At 40.7% G+C, this 26,997-nt stretch overlaps 1 protein-coding gene across 1 annotated transcript in view; it reads left to right on the top strand.

Moving 5' to 3' along the window:
• The window catches only part of DNAJC1 (DnaJ heat shock protein family (Hsp40) member C1), a 220,852-nt gene extending 194,110 nt beyond the window's left edge, over positions 1–26,742 (top strand). Inside the window, exons 10-12 of the mRNA XM_043563363.1 lie at positions 22,312–22,360; positions 23,629–24,089; positions 26,540–26,742. Coding sequence (XP_043419298.1) covers positions 22,312–22,360; positions 23,629–24,089; positions 26,540–26,608 — 579 coding nt within the window. The 3' untranslated portion in view covers positions 26,609–26,742. The remainder of the gene's footprint in view (positions 1–22,311; positions 22,361–23,628; positions 24,090–26,539) is intronic.
• Positions 26,743–26,997: the final 255 nt, after the last annotated feature.

Raw genomic sequence — 26,997 nt, 5'->3', positions numbered from 1 at the left:
GCCTTTGTAAAAAATTAATGCAAAGTGTATTTTAACTCAGATATATCAAAAGTATAAGACTTCCTTTATTACAGATTAAGTATTTTAAACGTGAACGTATGCCTTTCAGCAGATAATTTTGATAATGACAAAGGATACTCAAATTGTAAAAACAACAAAGAAAACAAAAACTGGCACGTAAAACCAACCTTAATGTGATTATTAACTGCAGGCTTTCTAAATTAAGGTCAGGGAGCTTCAGATTTCTTGCTTGTGAAGTAATATCATTCTCTTGCCTGAAAGGATGTAAACTGATTCTGCTTCTCTCTGTGGCCACTAATCTCTTGCATTCTGGTTGTGATAACAGACTGATTGGAGATTTTCTGCCTGCTTGGAAAAGGCCCAGGTAGGCAGCCAAACAAAAAACAGGTGAATAGATTTAGACAGACTTTTATAATTAGCCTAGTGCCACAGTGAGAGGTAAGAGGTGTGTAGTTAGATAAGCATCCCCATGTTCACGTGAAAAAAAAAGAGGGAAAAATCATAAAATTCCCAATCATAAAATAGCTACAGCTAGAGAGGGGATACTCTTGGGATTTGTATGTAATGGCAGTTGTTCTAAAAATATGTAAGTGGAATTTTATTCAATAGAAAATAAACTTTACAGTTTATCAGTGAATTAAATATATACTACACAGTAATTACGTATTTAATATATATAGTAATTATTTTGGCAAGTATATTACTGCCATTACTTTTAGAGTTAGGCTAGACCTACATGAGTTGTAAAGATCACAAGGACTGCTTCCCTGCCCTCTTCCATCCAAGTACTAACCAGGCCCGACCCTGCCCTCTGAACCAAGCTTCCTGCCCTAGCACACTTCTCTTGGTTTGGGCCTGACCTCATCCTCTGGTCCCTCTCCTCCCTCACCTTCCCAACCTCAAGACCTTTAAAGGCATTTGAATCTTAGAAAGGAATAGGGCCTTTATCCCTTTCTTCTGCTACATGAGTCACTAGCTAGCTTAAGAACCAATTTTCAAACTAATATTAATAGACGATAATGTGTTACCACACACACACACGTATTTTAATAGGAGCCTTCAGGTTCTTATCCCAAGTATATGAATGATTGGAATAAGAGTTTCAGGCAACTTAATTGCCTGTTTAAAGGAAAGAGAAGACAGTAATAGGACCTTTTGGGGTCCCAACAGACAAAATTACATAATTAATTGCTTAATCTGTCCACTGACCTGGTTAGACTTTTTCTATAATATGGCTTCTGGGCCAAAGGTCTGTAAATGTGCATTCCACGTCACCATTTCTGTCTCAACATTGAGTAACGTCACACACAGAACAGGATGGCTAAACTATACATTCACTGCATGAGCATAACATTGTAAAAATCAGTTAAGAGATCAAACCAGCATTTTTAACTGTCTTAACTGATAATATTGGTTATTCCCTCATTCATCTCTATGCTCTTTTATATTTTTAAAACATTTAAACACTCCTTATTTTACTTGACCTTCACAACAGCATGGGGAGAGAGAGAGAGGCAGCCATTATTCATCTCCATTTTACAGTTGTGTAAACTGCTGCTGAGACCTTTGTTCAAGGTGACACAACTACTAGAGAGTTGAGGCAACACTGGATAGTTTGGTTCTTCATCTCATATGTTCCTGTCACCACTTAATGTTGTTTATTGCTGTGTGTATGAAAAATACTTTATTTTTATTTTAGAGAGCACACGGGCAGGGGAGAGGGGCAGAGGGAGAGAGAGAATCCCAAGCAGGCTCCATGCTGAGTGCAGAGCCTGATTTCATGACCCTGGGATCATGACCTGAGCCAAAATCAATAGTCGGATGCTTAACCAATGAGCCACCCGGACGCCCCTGAAGAGCACTTTAAATATGTCTAGAGACTTTTACCATTAGACCTTTTTCGGTAAAACTCTATGTTCATATAAAAAATAAACTTTTAAAAGTACACTTAGGTAGGGACGCCAAGATGGTGGGATCGAGCCCCACGTGGGGCTCTAAGCTGAGAGTGTGGAGCCTGCTTGGGATTCTCACTCTCTCTGCCCCTCCCCCACTCGTGCTCACGCACTCTCAAACTTTAAAAAATAAATATACACTCAAAAAAAATTTATCTCATCAGCCATAATAAAAATTATTTCTATAAACATTTGTCATATATAATTCTAGACTTTAGTCTTCCTCTAGGCATGAGTATATATAATTTTAACACTATTAATCAGTATCCTGTCCTTTTCACTTCGCTATGAAACATGAGCTACCTTTCATGACACTTCATCTTTCTAAACACAGAATACTTTGTTGTCTTGATATAATTAAGTAGCATCAAACTGATTGTCGTTTAAATTGCTTCCTTTTTTGCTGTTTTACGGGATTGTCTTTTTTTTTTTCTTCATTCAACTTTCCACTTACTTGTGTTTTTGTAGCTTGTATTCCTAGAAGTAGAGCTGCTTGGTTCAAGGCTATGGATATTTTGGGGCACCTGGTGGCTCAGTTGGTTAAGCATCTGACTCTTGATTTTGGCTCACATCATGATCTCATGGTTCATGAGTTTGAGTCCTGTGTCAGGCTCTGCAGTGACAGCATGGAGCCTGCTTGGGATTCTCTCTCTCTCTCTCTCTCTCTCTCTGCCCCTCCCCCACTCACACACACACACACACACACACTCTCTCTCTCTCTCTCTCTAAATAAGTAAACTTAAAAATATATATATATGGATGTTTTTAGGACTTTTGATGGCTTTAAAATTGGGCTCCAGAGAGGTTATAACAATACACAATGCCAATGGTAGTATATGAGAAAGGGCACTTCCTTGTAATCTTACCAACACTGAATGTTATTTTTTTGTTTAAGTTTATTTATTCTTAGAGAGAGGGAGGGAGAGAATCCCAAGCAGGCTCCACACTGCCAGTGCAGAGCCCAACACTGGGCTCCAACTCAGGAATGCGAGACTTTGACTTGAGCGGAAATTAAGGTGGAAGCTTAAACAACTGAGCCATCCAGGGGCCCCGGATGTTATTATTTGTTTTTTATCATTGCCTGCCAAATAAGTGAAAAGTGCTACAGCACTGATTTTTGTATATTGCCTCCTTACATATTGGTCTTATTTCAAATAGAGTTTGTGTTAATGCGTTAGAATTTTAGGATAGACAGTCCTATCATCTGCATGTACTTCGGCATTTTCTTTATCTTCTTATTTGACTGTATTACGTAGCTATTCCAGAGAAATATATTACAGTAATAGTGATTAGTGCAGACTTCTTGTTCAACGTTATAGTAAAAAAAACCTAATGTTTGGCCATTAATTTTAATATTAGTCATTGATATAAGAGATATATTATTACGCTGAGGAAATTTTATTCAGTTTTTCTAATTCTAATTCATTACAGTTGTGCTTGGGAGTAGATACGAAATTCTAACAATACTTTTTTGACATAAATTGACATGATCATACAATTCTTCTCATATGACCTAATGAGGATCTTTGTATTTCCAAGATAGACTTTACTTGGTCATATAATACTCTTCTTTAATAAACACCTGGATTTGATTAGTTAATAATTTAAGATTCTTGCATGTATGTATATGTTTTGTTTTGTTAATTGGATATCTTTAGGTAGGGTTATACCAACCTTCTAGAATTAATTATACTAGCCTTCTAGCATCTGGAGGGTCAAGAAAGTATTGAATTCATAAAACAGGAAAAAGGAAAGGATGTTGTGGGGGAAAAAAATCAGGACAAAAATAAGTATCCAAATAAATGAAGTAGAATGGTTGAAAGTTATCAAGAAAATCTACTGTGAAGAAGAACGTAAAAAATGTTAAACTATTATAGAAAAGATAAGAACTACAGGGAATCAGTCCAAGAGGTCCAAACCCGATTAAAAGGAGTTCCAGTGAGAGAGAGAGAGAGACATGAGAGATGCATGAACATTATTCGGTAAACAGAAATGAAGTTTCCAGAGAGAGCAGTTTGTAAGAGCTGTCCAAAGTCAAGTTGGATACATGGAAAAGCTCCTGGGAAATTTTATGAACACTGAGATTACACAGAAGATCTTTAAAGCTTCTAGGGAGAAGAAACATCCAAATAAGGCCAATCAGAGTGACATCAAATTGCTTTGCAACTCTATGTTCTGGGACACAAGGGAACAATGCCTTCACTGTTCTGAGGAGAAATAGCTCTGAATCTAGAGCAGACCAAATGTGATAGTTAAATATATAAGGCAAGGAGTATCTAAGGATTATTCCTTCTTAGAAAGTTCCCTGAGATTGTACTCTAGCAAAAACAAAACAAAAACAAGAAGGCTGAATAAATTTTAAAAAGAGAAAGACATGGAATCCAAGGATCCAACCCAATGAACAGGAATCCCAAGACCCCACCCACAGTGATATAATAGGCCCAAAGCGCAATACAGTAAAACCTTGGTTTGTGAGCATAATTCATTCCAGAAACATTCTTGTAATCCAAAGCACTTGGATATCAAAGTGAATTTCTCCATAAGAAATAATGGAAACTCAGATGATTCGTTCCACAACCCAAAAATGTTCTTATAAAAATGATAACAATACTGTAACATAATACAAAATAATAAAAAAAAATACAACATATAAGGAAAAATAAGCAAATTAACCTGCACTTACCTTTGAAAACCTTTGTGACTAGTGTGAGGGAGACAAGAGAGAGGAGGGTTATCGTGTGGGACAACTTTCACTATCACTAATGGAATCACTGCTATCTGTTGGCTCAATGGAATCTTTTTCTTTTCATGAAACTGTAATAAGGAACCTATCCAATGACACTTGTTTTTGCCTCCTTTTGAGAATTTTGCAGAAATGTGACCTAGCACTGTCATTAAACAGATTCATGGCTCGTACTGCTACAGCCTTATTCGGATGGTGCTTTTCTACAAAAGTTTGTTTGCTCTGTTTCATACATTTTACACATCTCCCTAATCTCATTTGAAGCGAGGGATTCCTCCACCTTTTTCTCCTCCTCCTCTGCAGACCAGATGCAGATGTAGACTTCTCATAGAATCTTCCAGTTTCGGCCACTTGGATCTCTCAGTCATACTTCTTGGTGATTACCATCTTAACTTTCACTGTAATCATCTCCTTCTTCCTACTCACTTTCTTTTCAACCTTTTTCTGCATGAGGGCTGTTGTATATGCTCATGTGGATGTTGACTACAGTGCCATATTAATAAACTTGCAATATACTGTATTTAATGTAACTGACAATAAGGCAACAGAGGAAAGGGTCTATATCTGCAGGCAGCCTGACCTAGAGTGAAGCAAAGCATTCCTAAGCTTACTCTTGTGGGGAAGAGCAAAGGACTGTCCATAGGTGCTTTGAAGTGACAAAAAATATACCAGTGTGGGCACCTTCTGATGTTCTGAAAAATCACTAATTTCTGCCAAACACCACGGCCTGAGACCGAGCATCCGAGCATGGGAGATGAACACCCACAATGCCAAGTGAGAGAGAGAGAAGAACCATTAGCTCAGTTGTGATCATGTGGTGTTCGGCATACGCACTACTCGTATTGCAAGATACCGCTCGTTTATCAAGTTAAAATTTATACGAAATGTTTGCTCATCTTGTGGAACACTTGCAGAACAGGTTACTCGCAATCCAAGGTTTTACTGTGTGTTCACGTTGAAGTAGGAGAATGAAGGATTGTTTGACAGCAACCCTTAAAGAAAGGGAAATTTTATAGACTAGATAGTATGGCTGAAAACTTTTATATATGGAAAAAGTCAACCAGAAACTCCACAGACAACAGAAAAACCATACAAAAAAGGCAAAGTCTAAATTTAAGTATACTAGAAAGTAGAGTAATACAGCCAAATAATTTGATATTGCGACCATTCTCCTTTGAGTAGCACAAGAAGCGTGTTCACAGCACAGTACTTGTCTCTACAGTGAGTAATATGTACCAGATCATAATTTATAAGATCTTACAAAATGGCTTTTCATATTTGAAACATTTTATGTGTTTTACAGATGGTTTTCCAATTTTTAAAATCAACAAGTTGCAGAAGACGATGGCAAGCTGCCCAGCAACAATTTGTCCAAGTCCCCCAAACCTCTGCTCTAAGTTACTAATTTCTTTTCAGAGGAACATAATTGAAATGATGTGTGTTCATAGGAGCTCTTATTCACTTTTCCCTTCTACTGCGCTGAAATACAAAATTTGCCTGCAGCCAAGCTACAACCTTGCAGGCAAAGACAATAGCCCCAAAGATGGTGGCAAAGCACAGCGGAAAGAACCTGGGGATAGAGTAAAAGGAAAATTGTAGATAGTGACAAGATAAAAAATATATATATATATACAACAGATTAAGAGGTTAGAGACCGAAGGGAATTGCAATTAAAAGTGGGGTTCTGGGGGCGCCTGGATGGCGCAGTCGGTTAGGCGTCCGACTTCAGCCAGGTCACGATCTCGCGGTCCGGGAGTTCGAGCCCCGCGTCGGGCTCTGGGCTGATGGCTCGGAGCCTGGAGCCTGTTTCCGATTCTGTGTCTCCCTCTCTCTCTGCCCCTCCCCCGTTCATGCTCTGTCTCTCTCTGTCCCAAAAATAAATAAACGTTGAAAAAAAAAATTAAAAAAAAAAAAAAAAAGTGGGGTTCTGAGGAAGGTCTCTCAAATAGGTAATATAGGAGCAGGGACACAAAGCAAGTAAAGGAGCAAGGTTGTCTGAGAAAAAGCGTTCCAGGTAGAGGATAAGTCACTTACAAAAGCTTTAAGACCAAGGAGCTCCGTGGGGTGTGCAGAGTCCAGCATAGAGGTCAATATGGCTGACAGAGTGAGTAGGACAGGATTACAGAAGAGGACAAGAGGCAGTGGAGGGCCAGATGATATTGGACTTTGCTGGCCAGGATAAAGATCCTGGATTTTACTCTGAGAAGGTTACAGCACTGGAAGATTTTGAGTAAAGGAGTGCAAGACCTAAACAGGTCATTCTGACTACTTTGTGAAGAAGACTCCATAGCAGGGAAAGTGTGTGAAGGCAGGCCAAGTAAAAGGCTATTTCCGTTGTTCTTGTAAAAGATAATGGTAGTTTGGTCCAAGGGTTATTGGGAGAGGTGGGAAAAAGAAGTTTAACTCAAAGCATACACACATGCACACACACACGCACACTGTAATCTTCAGAAGAACTGTGAACATAAATTATTGCCTCAGGATGTAGGGTACATTGCTTTTCATCGTAAGCCCTTGTTGGTTACTGCTTTTCTTTTTTAAGCTATGAACATGCATTACCTTGATTTTTTAAACTATTTTTAAAAATCTAAGGAAACAGAATATGTTACCTTTAATGTTTTTCTGTATCAGTGTATATATACCTACCTGACTCTTCATTTTTTTAATTATAAAGGCTTTATTGATTTACAGAAATAGGAAAAACAATCCTAAAATTTGTATGGAACTACAAAGGACACCAAGTAGCCAACACGATCTTGAGAAAGAAGAACAAAGCTAGAGGCATCAAACTTCCTGATTTCAAAATATATTACAAAGCTACAGTAATTAAAACAGTGTGGTACTCACATAAAGATGATGAGCAGACAATGGAACAGAATAGAGAGCCCAGAAATAAATACACATATATACAGCTAACTGATCTTCAACAAGGATACCAACTGTACACAACGAGGAAAGAGTAGCCTCTTCAGCAATGATGTTAGGAATCTGCATGATAACCACATGCAGAAAAATGAAACTGGACTCTTACACCATGTAAAAAGTCAACTCAAAATGGGTTAAAAAGTCAAACATAAGACCTAAAACTAAAACTCTTAGGGGAAAGCATCATGACATTGGTCTTGGCATTGATTTCATTGATATAATACCAAAAGCACAGGCAACAAGAACTAAAATAAGTGGGACCATATCAAACTAAGAAGCTCTGCACAGCAAAGAAAACAAAGAGTGAAGGATAACCTGCAGACTGAGGGAAAATATTTGCAAACTTTATATCTGATAAAAAATTAATCTCTAAGATATATAAGGCTTTCCAACAACTCAATAACCAAAACATCTACATTACTTATAAAGCTAATCAGGAAGTTAGCACAACACACTCTTTTTTAAATCGTTAAGATGGGCACTTTTATTATTTCTTATATTTTTCTGTCCAGAGAAAACATAGAAAAATTTAGACATTGGAGAAATAATAAGAATGAAAAGTGGTGCCTGGGTGGCTCAGTTGGTTAAGTATCTGACTTCAGCTCAGGTCATTATCTCATAGTTTGTAAGTTCGAGCCCCATATCAGGCTCCGTGCTGACAGCTCAGAGTCTGGAGCCTGCTTCAGATTCTGTGTCATCATCTCTCTCTGCCCCTCCCCTGCTCGTGCTCTCTTTCTCTCTCTTTCTCCCAGACAGAGACCCCGCAAAAAAGAATTGCAGGCCAATATCCCTGATGAACATGGATGCAAAAATTCTCAACAAGATACTAGCAAATTGAATTCAACAGCATATAAAAAGAATTATTCACCATGACCAAGTGGGATTCATTCCTGGGCTGCAGGGCTAGTTCAATATTTGCAAATCAATGTGATACATCACATTGATAAAAGAAAGGATAAGAACCATACGATCCTGTCAATAGATGCAGAAAGAGCATTTGACAAAATACAACATCCTTTCTTAATAAAAACCCTCAAGAAAGTCGGGATAGAAGGAACATACCTAAGCATCATAAAAGCCATATATGAAAAGCCCACAGCTCATATCATCCTCAATGGGTAAAAACTGAGAGCTTTCCCCCTGAAATCAGGAACACGACATGGATGTCCACTCTCACCACTGTTGTTTAACATAGTGTTGGAAGTCCTAGCCTCAGGATCAGCCAACAAAGTGAAATAAAAGGCATCTAGATCGGCAAAGAAGAAGTCAACCTTTCACTTTTTACAGATGACATGATACTCTACATGGAAAACCCAAAAGACTCCACCAAAAACCTGCTAGAACTGATACATGAGTTCAGCAAAGTCACAGGATATAAAATCAATGTACAAAATCAGTTGCATTTCTATACACCAATAATGAAGCAACAGAAGGAGAAATCAAGAACTCGATCCCATTTACAATTGCACCAAGAACCATAAAATACCTAGGAATAAACCTAACCAAAGATGTAAAAGATCTGTATGCTGAAAACTAATGAAGGACATTGAAGAAGACACAAAGAAATGGAAAAACATTCTATATTCATGGATTGGAAGAATAAGTGTTGTAAAGTGTCAATACTACCCAAAGCTATCTATACATTCAATGCAATCCCAATCAAAATTGCACCAGCATTCTTCTCAAAGCTAGAACAAAAAAATCCTAAGATCTGCATGGAACCACAAAAGACCCTAAATAGCCAAAGTAATGCTGAAAAAGTAAAACAAAGCAGGAGCCATCACAATCCCAGACTGTAGCCTCTACTACAAAACTGTGATCATCAAGACAGTATGGTATGGCTCAAAAACAGACACATAGACCAATGGAATAGAATAGAGAACCCAGAATTGGACCCACAAATGTATGGCCAATTAATCTTTGACAAAGCAGGAAAGAGTATCCAATGGAAGAAAGACAGTCTCTTTAGCAAATGGTGCTGGGAGAACTAGACAGCAACATGAAGAAGAATGAAACTGAACCACTTTCTTACCATACACAAAAATAAACTCAAAATGGATACAAGACCTAAATGTGAAATAGGAAACCATCAAAACCCTAGAGGAGAAAATAGGCAACAACTTCTTTGACCTCAGCCACAGCAATTTCTTGCTGGACACGTCTCCAAAGACAAGGGAATTAAAAGCAAAAATGAACTATTGGGACCTCATCAAGATAAAAAGCTTCTGCACTGCAAAGGAAACAATCAACAAAACTAAAAGGCAACCAACAGAACGGGAAAAGATATTTGCAAATGACATATCGGATAAAGGATTAGTATCCAAAATCTATAAGGAAACTTACCAAACTCAACACCTGAAAAACAGTCCAGTTTTTCGGATTGAAAATGGAAAGAAATGGGCAGAAGACATGAACAGACACTTTTCCAAAGAAGACATCCAGATGGCCAACAGACACATGAAAAGATGCTTAGCATCATTCATCATCAGGGAAATACAAATCAAAACCACACTGAGATACTATCTTACACTAGTCAGAGTGGCTAAAATTAACAATTCAGGAAACAACAGATGCTGGCAAGAATGCGGAGAAACGGGAACCCTCCACCGTTGGTTGGAATGCAAACTGGTGCAGCCACTCTGGAAAACAGTGTGGAGGTTCCTCAAAAAATTAAAAATAGAACTACCCTATGACCCAGCAATAGCACTACTAGGAATTTATCCAAAGGATACAGGAGTGCTGATTCATAGGGGCATGTGTACCCCAATGTTTACAGCAGCACTTTCAACAACAACCAAATTATGGAAAGAACCTAAATGTCCATCAACTGATGAATGGATTAAGAAGATGTGGTGTGTATACATATATATGTGCGTGTATATATTTGAATGTATATATATATGTATATATGTACATATATATGAATATGAATATATTGAATATATATGTGTATATGAACACTACTTGGCAATGAGAAAGAATGAAATCCTGCCATTTTCAGCAACGTGGATGGAACTGGAGGGTATTATGCTAAGTGAAGTAAGTCAGTCAGAGAAAGACAGATATCATATGTTTTCACTCGTATGTGTAACTTGAGAAACTTAACAGAAGAACATGGGGGAAGGGAAGGGGAAAAAAATAGTTACAAACAGAGACGGGGGGAGGCAAACCATAAGAGACTCTTAAATACAGGGACCAAACTGAGGGTGGATGGGTGGGGGAAGCAGGGTAGAGGGGAAAATGGGTGATGCACATTGAGGAGGGCATGTGTTGGAAATGAGCACTGGGTGTTGTGTGTAAGTGATGAATCAGGGGAATCTACCCTCAAAACCAAGAGCACACTGTATACACTGTATGTTAGCCAACTTGATAATAAATTATATTTAAAAAATAAACATTAAAAAATAAAGATAAAAGAAAAGAATGAACACTGCTTTCTACCAGTGGGAAACATTCTCAGGTAGTTTATTTAATGTTCAGATAACAGAGTGCCCTCTGTACTTGAAAGGTACAGTAGTTCTCAGTTTCAATGAGTGCTCAGTTCATATTAGAGAGTTGGCCAAAATTACATACAACTGAATGAAAATATGAACTTCAGTTACACAATTTTTAATATTAGGGTCATACTTAAAATGTCATCAAATCAGCCAGAATTTGAAAAATAGGATTTGAGATTATCACTAGTAGTCATCATTTATTTTCTGAGTTATCTGAAGATGCCAGGAATTGAGGATACACTTTATATAGCTCAGAAAATTGGAAAATTCTTCTGTATATTGAGAGTTACATGGTGGCATATTTATACTCTTCTGATCCTAATTGTACCTTATGGAATAAAATTTTCATTTTACTATTTTAATTTTCCTTTACTTTCATCAGTGTTTTCACTACAAGGAATAAAACCTATTTTGGATTTTTTTCATCCATCCCAACCTATGCCATATGTCCCAGATTTGATTGTAGAGCCCCTATTTCATAAGAATTTTAAAGATAAATTTAGCCATAGCTATATTAAGAAGAAGGATTCTAAAATGTTTCCTACTTGGAATCAGAACATGGGAAAACAAATTTTCCTACAATTCTACAATCCATGTAACTGTTAAAACACATGTATAATTTTTTTTAATGTTTGTTTATTTTTGAGAGCACGAGACTACATCTTCTACAATTGCACATGATATAAAAGCAGAATGAGTAACTGAAATTTTCATTATGGAATATGTGAGAATAATAACACTAAACATTCAAGACTAAATATGCACATGTGCTATTGAAGTCCTCCAGCTCTAAAGGAGAGAGAGAGATTTGGTGATGACCACGTCACCTCCAATGTCATCTCTGCAGATGACATATTATATATAGAAGACCCTGAGGACTCCACCAAAAAATGGTTAGAACCAATCAACTATTTCAGTAAATTTTCACGATACAAAATCAGTACACAAAAATCAGTTGTGTATCTGTATATGAACAACATACTATCAGAAAGAGAACTTAAAACAATTCCATCTACAATAGCATCAAAAAAGTAAAATACTAGGAATAAATTTAACAAAGGAGACAAAAGACCTGCATGCTGAAAACTACAAGACATTGATGAAAGAAATCAAAGAGGACACAAATAAATGGAGATATATTCTGTACTCATGAATTGGAAGAAATAATATTGTTAAAATGCCCATACTACCCAAAGCAATCTACAGATCCAATATACTCCCTATCAAAATTCCACTGGCATTCTTCACAATCCTAAAATCAGTATGGAACCCCAAAAGACCACCAGTAGCCAAAATAATTTTGAGAAGAACAAAGCTGGAGGCATCACACTTTCAGTTTTAAACTATATTACAAAGCTGTAGTAATCAAAACAATATGGTACTAACATAAGAACAAACTGATTAACGGAACAGGGTAGAGGCTACAAATAAACCCACACACATACGGTCAACTAATCTTTGGCAAAGAATATACAATGAGAAAGGGCAGTCCCTTCAATAAATGGTGCCTGGTAAACTGGACACCACATGGAAAAGAATGAAATTGGACCCCCTACACAAAAATCAACTCAAAATGGATTAAGAACTTGAAGACCTGAAACCCTAAAACTCCTAGAAGAAAACACTGAGGGGTAATCCCATTGACATTAATTTTAGTGATGATTTTTTTGGATTTGACACCAAAAGCAAAGCAACAAAAGCAAAAGTAAACAAGTGGGACTACATCAAATCTAAAGCCTGCATAGCAAGAAAACCATCAACAACATGGAAAAGAAACCTATGGAATTGAAGGAAATACTCTGTAAACCACATATCCAATAAGAGGTTAATATTTAAATATATAAGGAACTCCTATAATGCAAGAGCAAAAAAAAAAAAAGATAATGCTGGTGAAGATGTGGAGAAACAAGGACACTTGTACACTGTTGGTGGAAATGCAAACTAGTACGTTCCTCAAACAATTAAAAATAGAATTACCAAGGTCACTGGGCAGCTCAGTTGGTCAAGCACTCCACTCTTGATTTCGACTCAGGTCATGACCTCAGGGTTTATGAGTTTGAGCCCTGTGTTGGGCTCCGTGCTGATAGCACGGAGCCTACTTGGCATTCTCTCTTTCTTCCTTTCTCTGCCCCCACATAAAAAACAAACATTACAAAAAGTCACCTGGATATTTTTTTAGAAAAATAGAACTACCATATGATTCGGCAGTCCCACTTCTGGCTATCTATCCAAAGAATGTAAATCATGATCTTGATGAGATAACCATATTCCATGTTCATAGCAGCAATATTCACAATTAGCCAAGGTACAGAAACAACCTAAGTGTCTTTCAGATGAATAGATAATGAAAATGTGATTTTATATATATGGGTGTATATACACATACAAATACATAAAGACACACGCACACACAGGAATATGATCTAGCCAAAAAAATAGTCAAACTCATAGAAACAAATCATAGAAAAGTAGTTGCCAGGGGCTAGAGGGTGGGGAAAATAGGGAGAGGATGGTAAAAGGATAAAAACTTTCAATTATAAGCTGAATAGGGTCTGAGGATCTAATGTATAACATGGTGACCATAGTTGACAACACTGTGGTATATAATTAGAACTTGCTAAGAGAGTAGAACTTAAATGTTCTCACCAAAAATAAGTCAATACATGAGGTGATGAATATGGTTAATTAACTCAATGGGGGAAATTCTTTCACGGTCGATATAAATACAAAATTATCATGTGCACTGTAAACATCTTACAATTTTAGTACAGTTTTGTCAACTGTACCTAAACAAAACAGTAAATTGACATCCACGGAATTGAAGTCATCTAGATCCATAGGGGAAAATTGGATTTAGCGATGACCATGGTCACTGAAAGATAATCTGACTTTCCTGAGGTGACCTACTATCATACCCAGGGACATCCTGGCCTTTAAGCTTTATATTAGACCATCACTTGTTTAGAAACATCTTTATCTGCTTAGAATCGTAAATAATATGCTGAGGATGCCACACTTGCCCCCAAAACAATTATTTTGTGATTATTGCCATATACATGTTTTCTCCTGAGACAAAGGCCAATGAAGAGAAATTCTCAAGGAAAGGGGATCATTGCTGTAATCATTGTCATACAACTGTTTAATGACACCAGGAAATGTGAACTTGACAAAGAGGCTAGAATATTAAAGGAACTCCTTTACCACAGAACTGGAAAAGTCACAGTTGTGCTTTGCTTTTTTCTAATAAGTTCTAAGTTGCCTTTTAAGTGGGAGAAAAATATGGTTCAAAGATAACTGTGGTGACATCCCATTAGTTTCATTGTTAGATGCTAAGGATTTAAAGGACTCAGATTATAGCAGCTATTTGTTTTCTGGGGTAGACAGGCCAGATTTTGATATATACTGTATGCAGAATTCTCTCAGCACAAGGAGTAACTAACCATGTATGCTCAAACCCACTCATGAATACATTCTCTTGGAGGAGCCCTCCTGAGGTCAAAACAAATATGAAACACTGACCTCAGAAACTTTCCTTCAAAGGAGCCACAATTTGATTTCACTTGTTTGTAGAGCAATTTATGCACCAGGGCATCTTGTAAACAGTAGAGCATCTGTCAGCAATTAGTGGTTTTTAACAGCTCGGTGTGGTCAGATAAAGAGAAGAGTCCTACAAATACCACTATCATCCAGAATTACTGGGCCTATCCATACCTGCACCTCCCTGAGGAACAACATTAGAGGCTTAACACAGGGGACAGAGGGGCAGAGACTTCACTAAAATAATCGAGCCATCCAATGAACAAACATGCAAATAACAAGTGTAATCGAGGGGGTGGGGAGTAGAGCAGGGGAAGACCAGTAACCAGAAATGCCGCCATATATTATCTAAACGTTCAGTTTTCAACAAATATGATGAGCCATGGGGGTGCCTGGCTGGCTCAGTCACGAAAGTGTACAACTCTTGATCTCGGGTCGTGAGTTCAAGCTCCATGTTGGGTGTAGAGATTACCTAAAAATAACAAAAAATGAAAGGGAGAGAAGGAAAGGGAGGGAGGGAGGAAGGAAAAGAGACAATTCAATCATTGGAAGCTTTAATACCCCCACTTCCAATAGTGAGTAGAACTAGAGAGAAGATGGACAATGAAGATTTGAACGATACAACAAACCAACTAGACCTAAAAGATATCTCTAGAACACTTTATTCAGCAAGAGAATATATGTTCTTCTCAAGGATGCATAAAACATTTTCTAGGACAGGCTGTATGCCAGGTCAAACAAACCTCAATGAGTTTAAAAGGATGGAAATAATGCCAAATATGTTTTCTGATCCCAAAGGAATGAAATTAGAAATAAGTTAACGGGGGGGAGGGGGGGGGAGGGGGAACATCAACAAATAATGACAAAATTAAACAGCAGACTCCTAAATAACCAGTGAGTCAAAGAAGAAATTACAAGGGGAATCAAAATTCTTAAACATGAATGAAAATGAAGACCTAATGCACCAAAACTTAGGGAATGCAGCCAATGCAGTGCGTAGAGGGAAGTTTATAGCTTTAAATGCCTTTATTAAGAAAGAAGAAAGATCCCAAATCTACCCTTCTACCTTAAGGCACTGGAAAAATAACAAACTACACTTAAAACAAGGAGAGGAAAGGAAATAACCAGTAGAGCAGAAATTAGAGACTAGAGAATCAATAGAGAAAAATCAGTGAATTCAAAGTTGATGCTTTGAAAATAGTAATAAAATTGACATTTAGCTAGATTGACCAACAGGGGAAGAAAGGACTCAAACTGCTAGAATCAATCAGAAATGAGAAAAAGGACATTACTACCAACTTTATAGAAATAAAAAGGGCTTTGTAAAGGAATACTATACCAGGAACAAGTATATGCCAAGAAATTATATACCTATTTTTTAATGCTTTTTTACTTATTTATTTTGAAAGAGAGCGAGCATGAGCAGGAGAGGGGCAGAGAGAGAGAGAATCTCAAGCAGGACCCGCACTGTCAGCTCAGAGCCCGATGTGGGACTGGAACTCACAAACTGTGAGATCATGACCTGAGCAGAAATCAAGAGTCAGATGCTTAACCGACTGAGCTACCCAGGTGCCCCAGATATCTATTTTTCTAATAGATATTGACGAAATGGACAAATTCCTAGAAAGACAAACTATTAAAACTGAATTAAGAAGTAGACAATTGAAATTATAACAAGTGTAGAAAGTGAACAAGTACTTAAAATACCTACCTACAAAGAAAAGCCCAGATCCAGATGGCTTCACCACTGAATTCTACCAATTTAAAGAATACTAGTACTTTACAAAATCTTCTAAAAATAGAAGAGAGTGGGGGCACCTGAGTGGCTCAGTTGGTTGAGCCTCTGACTTCAGCTCAGGTCATGATTTTGAGCCCTGTGTTGAGCTCTGTGCTGACAGCTCAGAGCCTGGAGCCTGCTTCAGATTCTGTGTGTCCCTCTCTCTGTGCCCCTCCCCTACTAGTGCACATGTGCTCTCGCTCTCTCTCACTCTCTCTCTCTCTCAAAAATAGACATTAAAAAAAAAAAAAGAAGAGAGTGAATACTTCCCAACTCATTTTATGAAGCCACTATTAGCCTTATACCAAACCAGAAAATTACAAGAAAACTGTAGACGAATTTTTTTATGAGTATGAATGCAAAAATCCTAGACAAAATACAGCAAGCTAAATCCAGCAACTTATAAAAATAATCTGATACCCTGATCAAGTAGGGTTTAACTCAGGAAATGCAAAGGTCATTCAACAGCTGAAAATCAACTATTAAAGACATGGTATCACTAGAATAAAAAAGCAAATAGCACAAATCATCTCAATAGAAGCATATGACAAAAGCCAGCACCCTTGCATGATAAAAATACTCACCAAATTAGGAATAAAAGAGAATACCTCGACCTGAGAGTGTCTACTAAAACCCACAGTTAACATCAGCTTACTGGTGTAAGACGGGATGTTTTCCTGATAAGAAAGAAGACAAGGATGACTGCTCTCACCGCTTTTTTCAACATTGAAATACAGGTCTAGTCAAGGAGGTCAGGCAAAAAAAAAAAATAAGATTGAAAAGGAAGTAAAGTGTCCCTGTCTGCCGATGTCATGATTTTATATATACAAAATCCTAAGGAATTCACTAAAAAGAAAACTATTGGAACTAATGACTTCAGTAAAGATTGGAGGATACATATCAACATGCAAAAATCAGTTTTATTTTTATAAACCTGCGGTGAACAACCTGAAAATTAAATTAATAAAATAATTTCATTCATAAATAGCATCACAAAGAATAAAATACTTAGGTATTAATTTAACAAAAGAAGTACAAACTCTGAAAATGACAAAACACTGTTGAAAGAAACTGAGGTTCAAAAGAAGTGGAAAAATATCCCCTGTCCATGGATCAGAAGTCTTAATTGTCAAGATAGCAATATTACCGTAAATATAAGAGCTAAAACTATAATTAAAAACTATAAAATTATAAAACTATAATTGAACCTCATCAGAATTAAAAACTCCATGCTTCACAGGACACCATTAAGAAAGTACAAAGATAACCCACAGAATGGGAGAAAATATTTGCAAATCATTTATCTGATAAAGGGCTTTTATCCAAAATATATAAAGAGCTCTTTACAACTAAATAATAAGCGAAATCACCCAAATTTTTACAAAAGTGGAGAAAGGATCTGAATAGACATTTCTCCAAAGAAGTTATAAAAACGGCCAATGAAAAAATGCTCAGTGTCATTAGTCATTAGGGAAATGCAAATCAAAAGCACAAGATACTACTTCACACCCACTAAGATGGCTAGAATCAAAAAGTTGGATAATAACAAATGTTTGCCAAGATGTAGAAAAATCAGAAGCGTCATACACTGCTGATGTAAATATAAAATGGTACAGCCATATTGGAAAACAGTATGGCAGCTCCTCAAAAAGTTAAACATAGAATTACCATATGTCTCCACAGTTCCACTCCTAGGTATATACCCAAGATAAATGAAAACAGTTTGCCCAAGCAAAAACATATCCACAAATGTTTACAGCAGCATTATTCATAATAGCCAGAAAGACTAAAACAACACAAATGTTTATCAAATGATGAATGGATACACAAAATGTGGTATATTCATACAGTGGAATATTATTCAGCAAAAAGGAATGAAGTACTCATATATGCTACAACGTGGATGAACCTGGAAAACATGACCCTAAGGGAAAGAAGCCAGCCACAAAAAAATCTATACATGATATGATTCCATCCATATGAAAGTCCAGAACAGGAACATCTATGGAGACAGTAGATTTATGGTTGTATATTGCTTGCTGAGTGACGGGGTAGGAGGGGGAGAACGGAGGACGATACCTACAGGGTACTGCACTTCTTTCTGATGTGATAAAAATGTTCTGACGTTGGCCATGATGATGGTTATACATACCAATATACTAAAACCACTGAATTGTCACTTCAAGTGGGTGAATTGTAAGGTATGTGAATGACATTTCAGTTAAGCTATTTACAAAAAAGGAGATCTTTGTGTACTATTCTGTAATAATCTCCAAAATGTTTTGTTAAATAAGAAAACAAGTCCAAGAAAAAAAAGAATTATCTCACATCTTAGATGTGGCAGTAGTTACTTGAACCTCTGAGTGTGTTTAGGGTGCCTCAGTAGTTCAGTCAAGCGTCTGACTCTTGATTTCAGCTCAGGTCATGATCTCGCAGGTTTGTGAGATCTAGCCCCACAATGGGCTCCATGCTGAGGATGTGAAGCCTGCTTGGGACTCTCTCTCCCTTTCTCTCTGCCCCTCCCCTGCTCGAACTCATTCTCTCTCTCTCTCTCTCTCTAAGTTTAATAAATAAATAAAATTCATAGAACTATGTGACAAAAGAGAAAAAGATAATTAAATCTTTAAAAAACACAATAGAAATTGAGAGAGACGAAGGATTGTCACCAGAGTTGGTCACCCTGGTAGTGAACACCAGGAAGTCTTCAAGAAGAAAGTTACACCTGAGAGTACCTTGAAGGATGGTTTGGCTCTAGAGAGATAGATATTTAAGGGGAGGGTTGATGAAGAAAGGAAAATCGTTTCAGGCAGTGTTAAGGATGGCAAAAAGTACAGGGTAGGGAAATTTCTGTCTGGGGGAGCATTAATTATTCAGTTCTGCTCAAAGGAAAGCTACCACAGGAAAGAGAACAGACCACGAATTGTGGACCTCTTTGCATGTCAGGTTAAGAATTAAACATTACATAATCAGTGATGCGCCATGAAAGGAATCTGATCAGAACTCTGCTTTAGGGGTATTAATCTATAAAAATGATTGGTAAGTAGGAGTCCAGTTAGAAGGCTGTTTACGTTCATCCAGCCACGGGAGAATGAAGAACTAAGAGAGGAGGTGTGATTTGTGAGCAGGGAACAGACGGGGTTGACATTGTGGAGAGTGTAGCAGCTGGCGGGGGCGGGAGGCAAAGGTCCACCACTGGACTCGGGTCGTGAGCCTGGGTGACTGGGATGACAGTTCTATCAAGAAAAGGAAGCAAAAGCAGACAACTCAGCTAGTTTGGTTTGAGGAACTAGGAGATCGCTAAATAAGAGATTCAGTGGCAGTTAAAGAGGGCGGTCACGTAGCAGAGCAGAAGGAGAACAGAGATTTGGATTCCAAAGGCAGCACGTTACGGGGACTGAGAGACAAGATTTCAGAACCCAACTTGTCTGTGTTCAGCTACCCATTAGCCTTTTAATCTTGCGTATGTTCTCTATGCCCTGTGAGCCTCAGATTCTGTACGATGGGGGTAATACTACCTACTATGGCTGCTGTGAGGAATATTTGTACAGACACATATCTTAGAACGATGCTTGGTACAAAGAAAGCGTATTGCTATGTAGACGAAGGCCCTTTCGATCTGATGACCCATTGTTGCTATGTGGTCAATTCTGTTACACTGCCACTCCAAGGAAGAGGTCAGGGCTAGACATACAGGTTAATCATTCCTTTTCAAAAGTGTTACTGAACCAGTGGCATGAGATACCAACGGAGAAAATGGAAAGAACATATGAATGGCAAGGATGGAATGTTGAGCATTATATGGGGTGGGGGGTGGGATGGGCAGTGAAGGAACATTCAGAGAAAGAGAAAGCCAAAAGGAGTAGAAAAGACAGCTTAAGGGAAGATCACCTTCTGGAGTGGAGGCCACTTGAGCTCAGTGTGAAGAATCATGGGACACAGCTGACGGACAGGGAGAAGGTGAAGATGAAAGCAAAGGAAATCAGGGGCGCCGTGGTGGCTCAGTCGGTAACCGTCCAACTTCAGCCCAGGTCATGGTCTCACAGTTCGTGAGTTCGAGCCCCGCGTCGGGCTCTGCGCTGACAGCTCGGAGCCTGGAGCCTGCTTCAGATTCTGTGTGTGTCTCTCTCTGCCCTTCCCTCCGCTCACACTCTGTCTCTCCCTCTCTCTCAAAAGTAAATAAACGTTAAAAAAAGAAAAAGAAAAAAGAAAGAATGCAAAGGAAATTAATAGATAGGGCATAGTTCTGGGAAAATTCAAGAGGAAGGAAGATAATTTCTTTGATTTGGGATAAAAGATAGGAAGGATATAAAGTGATGTAATCAGAATTTTGAGTTGAGAAAGTTGGAAGGCAAGGAGGCTCATGTTGGAGAACTTCCTTTTTTCTCACATTAAATAAGAAACAAGGTCATCTGGAAAGAGAGGAAGGTCGGGAATAAAATTGAAGAGTGTTTCTAAGTGGCTTTAAATATTTTCTCTAATTCTCTCCTTTGTATGAATGAAAAACAAATGACCCATGTCAATTATAATAGGTAGTATTTACTGAGACTTGAATATCTGCTCGGTATCCTGCTAAGAGCTTATTTCAAATTTAAAACCTAATAGGCAAATGGTATTACTAGCATTATCCACATACTACAGAGGGTAATTCTTGACACAGAGAAAGGATTGGAAACTGCTTAAGATCACCCAGCTAAGAAGAGGTGGGACCAAGATGAGTCTACCTGAGTTCTTAGCAATCAGGCTTTCTGAGGTTTTATTTTCAAATCTCATTAAAGCAGCGAAACATTGATTCAAGAATATGCATGCATTAATGGGATAGAAAAATAGTTCACGTATACAGTGGCACTAATTTTAATAAAGTTAACATTTCTTTTTAATTTTTTTAATGTTCATTTATTATTTTGAGAGACAGAGCGTGAGCGGGGGAGGGGCAGAGAGAGAGGGAGACACAGAATCCGAAGCAGGTTCCAGGCTCTGAGCTGTCGGCACAGAGCCCGACACGGGGCTCAAACTCAAACTGCTAGATCATGACCTGAGCCAACGTCAGATGCTTAATCAACTGAACCACCCAGGCGCCCCTAAAGTTAACGTTTCGAATAAGTGGGGAAAGGATGGCTTGACTGAAAATTCATTGGGCAATCAACCATTTTTAATTTTTTAAGTTAATTTTGATCCTGTATTTTAAGAAATCAGAACAGTGTTGTCAGTGGCAGAGTAGAGATTAACTTAAGGGCAGAAGAGAACTTTCTGGGATAACAGGAACGTTCTATAATTTGATTAGAATTAGAATGGTTATATAGGTCCTTTTGGGGGGGGTCAAAACCCATTGAATTGTACGTTTAAAATCTGTCTATTGAATTGTATGTAAATTTTATATCAATTTAAAAAGAAATCCATATGTGGATCTCCAAGACATTGTTAAATGAAAAGCAAGGTATAGAACGAGACAAATAATGTGATACCATTTATACAGAGAACAAAGAAGTAACAGCGACCGGACGAAACTCTTTCTGTGGCCCCTCACTCATGTACGTACGTCTCGTGGGCCTTGTGTTAGGAAGTATTTTCTTCTTCCTACTCTTCTAGTGTTAGTCTGCTGTGCTCTTGTGGTTTCTTGAATGCAAAGAAAAGACAGACTTTTATGTTAAAACATGAGTTGAATTTCTCCACCGTTTATGATACTCAAACAAAAGTTTCCTTGTTGCTTAACTAAATGAGTGGATGGATGAACGAGGGTCCTTCTAGGCCGAAGATTCAGTAAACCCGGTTCGTTCACGTGGACCTTACGTGAAATAGGTCACTTGACCTACAAGAGCTATGTGGAAAGTAAGACTTCGTTGCCTTTATATTTTGGAACAGGTGACAACCAAAGCCAAGCAACTGAAGGATTCAGTTACCTGCTCCCCAGGTGAGTCAGTGCCCTTCGCCCCACTGAGCTAAAGTGACTTCTCCCACACAAATCCCTTTTCGTAAGGGTGGGTGCTAAGATGGACCTGATAAGTTTAAAAACCCTAAAAACCTAGTTCTTTGCTAGTACTGGGGGAGGGGCACGCAGGGGGGAACCCTCTGGATGCCACACAAACGCGCGGTGCACGGCTCCCCCACGCGGTCCACCTGCCAGCCCCACGCACACGGAGCCGTCTTTCAGAATAGAGCAGCAGCTTTCCCAAGAACCCACATTTCTCAAAATATGTTTCCTCCAAGACTAACTGGAATTTTGCTAGAGTCTCCACACTGTTTGCCTGGAACCAGGAAGAGAATACTTCCTAAAACCTTCTAACTTAATTTAAATACAAGTCCCAAAGACAGCAATGCAGGTGAGCAAACCCGGAGATCTCAAAAAGCCGTCCCCAGCAGGGATTCAATGTGGGGCTCTGCCGGCTTCAGGAAAGAAGGCATTTCCAGATTCCTGTTCTGCGAACACAATTCTTTGTTGGCACAGAGGCTAAAATGGGCAGTGAGAGGCCATGTGAAAAGGCCTTCCTGCAAGACACTCTGTGTATTCTGGAAAAGGCAGTGTGGTGCAGACTGTGGCACAGATAGGGATCTTACTAGAGCATTGGGGGGGGGGGGGGTAAAAAGTGACCAGAACAGGAGACGTATGGTTGAACATTCAGGGGCATCCCTGAGATGGCGCCTGAGAGCCAGTCCGTTTGCTCTTTACTGGCCAGCGTGGTGGCACAGTGGCACTGGAAGCAGCTTGGAGCAGACAGCACGTCCCACAGCGTCGGTGGCTCACCTACAATGGTGTGAGCACAGCGCGAGTTTAGACAGATCCATTTTAGCTCCGCTAATGGAATGAGTCGTCCCAGTTCCGGATCGTAAAGAACATCCTTCCTTATCTAAAAAGTGTCAAAGAGCCACTTTGCATTCTTTGGCCACAACCTGATTCTGTACGTGGCCCTCAGTCCCTCAGAGCGTCGGAAAGGACAAAGGACAAAGAATCAGACAGAACTGGGTTCAAATCCCACCTCTGCTGCTCTCTGAGACTGATTTTTGCCACCTGTAGAATTAGGATAATGACACCTATCTTTCTAGAACAGCGTGAAAATTAAGCAGAATCGTAGGTGCACAGCGCCTACCACACTGCTGTGTTGGTGACAGCTGCTGTTACTCTTGTCACCTGCATTGACCTTGCCATTCCATCTGTGTGATAAAGTGTGTCCTTCCTCACAGGAATGGTCAGACTCTCCGAACTCAAGTCAACAGCCCAGAATCTCCGGCCCTCCAAGGCCGCCACGGCCTTGCCAGATGACATCATCACCCAGCGAGAAGATGCACGGCAGGCCGGGGAGGAAGACAAGGAGGACGAGCAGGAGGAGGAAGATGACGACGAGCAGGAGGCAGTGCTCCCGGAAAGCCGGCCACGGAGGCGGAGGCCGGCCAGGCCGCCTGAGGCGGCAACGAGGGTGGAGCCCGAGGAGAAGTTCAGAGGAAAGAGGCAGAAGGACTTCGATATTTCAGAACAAAACGAATCCAGTGATGAGGAGAGCCAGAAGAAAGAGAGAACTCGTGCTGCCGAGGAGCCATGGACTCAGAGTCAACAGAAGCTTCTGGAATTAGCATTACAGCAGTACCCAAAGGGATCTTCGGACCGCTGGGACAAAATAGCCAAATGTGTCCCGTCTAAGAGTAAGGTGGGTGAGGCGGGGGAAGAACGAGACCTGCGCGGCCACCTCCACCTAATTCCCCACCTTACGCACACCCCTCTAGCGACAGCTGTCTGCGTGACCGTCCGGTGCACTTCTGAGAGCATGGTCAGTCTGTGCACCGGATTGATTAGTGTGTATGAATGAGGTCAAGATTCTGAGGAGACCATACAGACCGGTTGGTTTTCCTCAGAAAATTCCATGCATAGAGGATAAGTTTCACCCACAACAAGCCCGCCAACCTTCTGGAGCATTCGCCCCAGTCTGGCAGTTTGAGAGGAGCACGGGGGTGGCTGGACCGCACCCTCATCACTGGGGCAGCGGGAGCAGCCCTGGCGGCCGGCAGGCCCTCCCTCGGGCGGAGGCTCCCTTGAGCCAGAGTCGGGGGAGGTCTCCCTCCAGCTCTGCGAGGAGCCGTATTTACCCCAGGGCGAGCGCGTGGCGGCCCGTGTCGTGCTGGTCATCGGGTCCACAGGGCACATCACTCTGGACTCAGCAGCTGCACCAGACAGGCGAGGCCCTGGCGGCGGGGGTGGGGGCCCGGGCAGGGATGACATTTAGGATTCAACCCGCCCTGCAGCCTTGACTGTTTGTACTTTAAGTCTTTTCCCCGTTTTCGGCTCTCGGTATCTGCTTACAAACCCCCACAGGTAGTTCCCAGCTAGGCGGGCAGACGGGGTGCCCCACAGAGAGCCAGCGCTCACCCCAGCCTTTGCCTTCCGTCTGCCAGTCCATGCCGCGGGGCTCACGGTGTGAGCTTTCCCACTCGGGCCTTTCTCGAAACACACACCATCTCCTGAGTTTCTTCCCTCCTCGCTGTACTCTCAGTCTGAGGCACCAAGGAACGCGGAGAAATCAGAAGAACGAGTCTCTTCTGCCTCCTGCGCCTGTCACTCAGTAGCCTCTGGGCACATTGATGTTCATTTACATTCTTACTTTTTTGTAATTGAAATTCTATGTTGGAAAATCTAGCTTGTGGCCATAAATGTCCCCGTGTGTGCAGGTCTAGTTATCTATCACCTACTTTAAAATGATGAAGTTGAGGATTCCCGGGGAGAAAAATAAACCATTAGCAGTTGATCTATTTGAGAAACACAGATTCTCCCAGCCTCTCCAACTGGTTTGCCAGAAGTAATTATTTTCCCTGAATTTCCCTAGCATCTGTCAGGACACAGGCATCTACATGTGTGATGAATTGACATTGGCTTAAAATGAAGGAGCCGGAACCGTGGATTCCTGAGGATAGAACATTCAGAAACTCACTGCCTCGGGGTTTGGAAACCCTCCCGTTTGAAACGGACACGAGCAGCCCTTTTATTGTCCCGCAAGTGTTCCCCTTAAGCCTTGACATTGGAACCAGTTCCCGGAGAGGTGGCCTGCTGACTCGTCTGCTAGGGAGCGAGTCCCTATACGTGGCCCGCAAGCCGCTGGCGATGCTGGGCCTGAAGGAGGGGACTTTGCCTGAGGCCTGCGGCTCAGCGCTCTGGGTCGCCGTGGTCCCCGGTGAAGTCCCCACATCATGCCCGGGGCCTCACCAGTGGGCAGCATAGCTATTAAGAAAAGGCTGGTATTTTAAAGACTGACCCCATGCGCGTGATCGTTGGGGATCCAGAGAGGCACTTCTAGAAGCATCCCTCATACCACTCCTGAGCTAGAACCCTAGGAAGAGCATGAGCACCCACTCTGTGTCCCCGGCTGATAGAAGCATCTGCCGGGGAGCAGCGATCATGTTGCCCTAGACCTTAAGTTAGTGAAGGCTTCCAACGCCTCGGAGGGGAGTATCTCTTGGCCAGAAACAGGAACGGACTCTGGAAAGTACCTCATGATGGACAGGAGAGCATGAGGCCCCCCGGCACCGCCCGCCTCTGCTCTAGGCCCCACTCCTCACCCCCAGCGGCCACGGCCACGGGCAGGATCTGGGCGGCGCACTCCCCGCCACGGTCCTGGGGGCTGGGCCGACGCGGCCACCACGGGAGGGTCCCCACGGCCCCTTAAGGAGAGGCAAACCCAGATGGAATAACAGGGCGGCCGGCCGGCCTCAAGTTGTCCGCTTGCTCTGACGGGACGCGCGATGACAGTGAAATGTGAAAGCTGCTTGTTATCGTTAGCGAGTTGAGAGGCATCATCGTGATGCCCGTGGTGTGCCTCACACGCAGCAGCACGGGCCCCTCACGCCAGCGGCCCACGCTGCACCTCACAGGACTGCCACTGGCCCGGGGGCACCTGGCAGCACGTGGGCCCCGGCCGGGGGGGCCCTGGTGTGTGCATGTGGGCCCCGGCGTGAAGGCCACGGGGCTCGTCCAGCCGGTTGCAGGCCGGCCGTGGGCAGAGCGGACGCTCACGAGGCCGCCTCCCCGCACAGGCCGCGGCTGAAGCCCACGACGCTCACGCTGATCTGTGGAAATAACCGTTTCACCTCTCTTTTTCTCTTCCTGCAGGAAGACTGTATCGCTAGATACAAGTTGCTGGTTGAACTGGTCCAAAAGAAAAAACAAGCTAAAAGCTGAATATTCTGGAAGATGATGTTCACCTTCATTTTCCAAAACGATTATTTTAAAAGTCTTATGCAGAAATTTGCATTTTGTACCTCAACCTTTCTATACGTCATGTGCCTTAGTAAAAAAAAAAAAAAAAAAAAAAATTAAAAACGTTTTTAAAATGTTGTGCTGTATTGTTTAAACAAAGACTATGTTACAGGAGAAAAAGTATTCGGGTATTTTACAGATAATTTTCCCTCTCATCATCGCAAAGTTATTTCCCTGCGAACAAACTGAAAAGTGCTAACAATCGGCAAGTACAGGATTTTCAAGGAACAAATGAGCGAACGTGTAAGAATTAAAACTTCATGTGCTTTGGGGCACCTGGGTGGCTCAGGTCACGATCCCAGGGTTGTGGG

This window comes from Prionailurus bengalensis, chromosome B4 (genome assembly GCF_016509475.1).
Source record: "Prionailurus bengalensis isolate Pbe53 chromosome B4, Fcat_Pben_1.1_paternal_pri, whole genome shotgun sequence".
NCBI lineage: Eukaryota > Metazoa > Chordata > Mammalia > Carnivora > Felidae > Prionailurus > Prionailurus bengalensis.
Note: the sequence above shows the minus strand (reverse complement) of the source record. Positions and strands in the feature narration are given on the sequence as shown.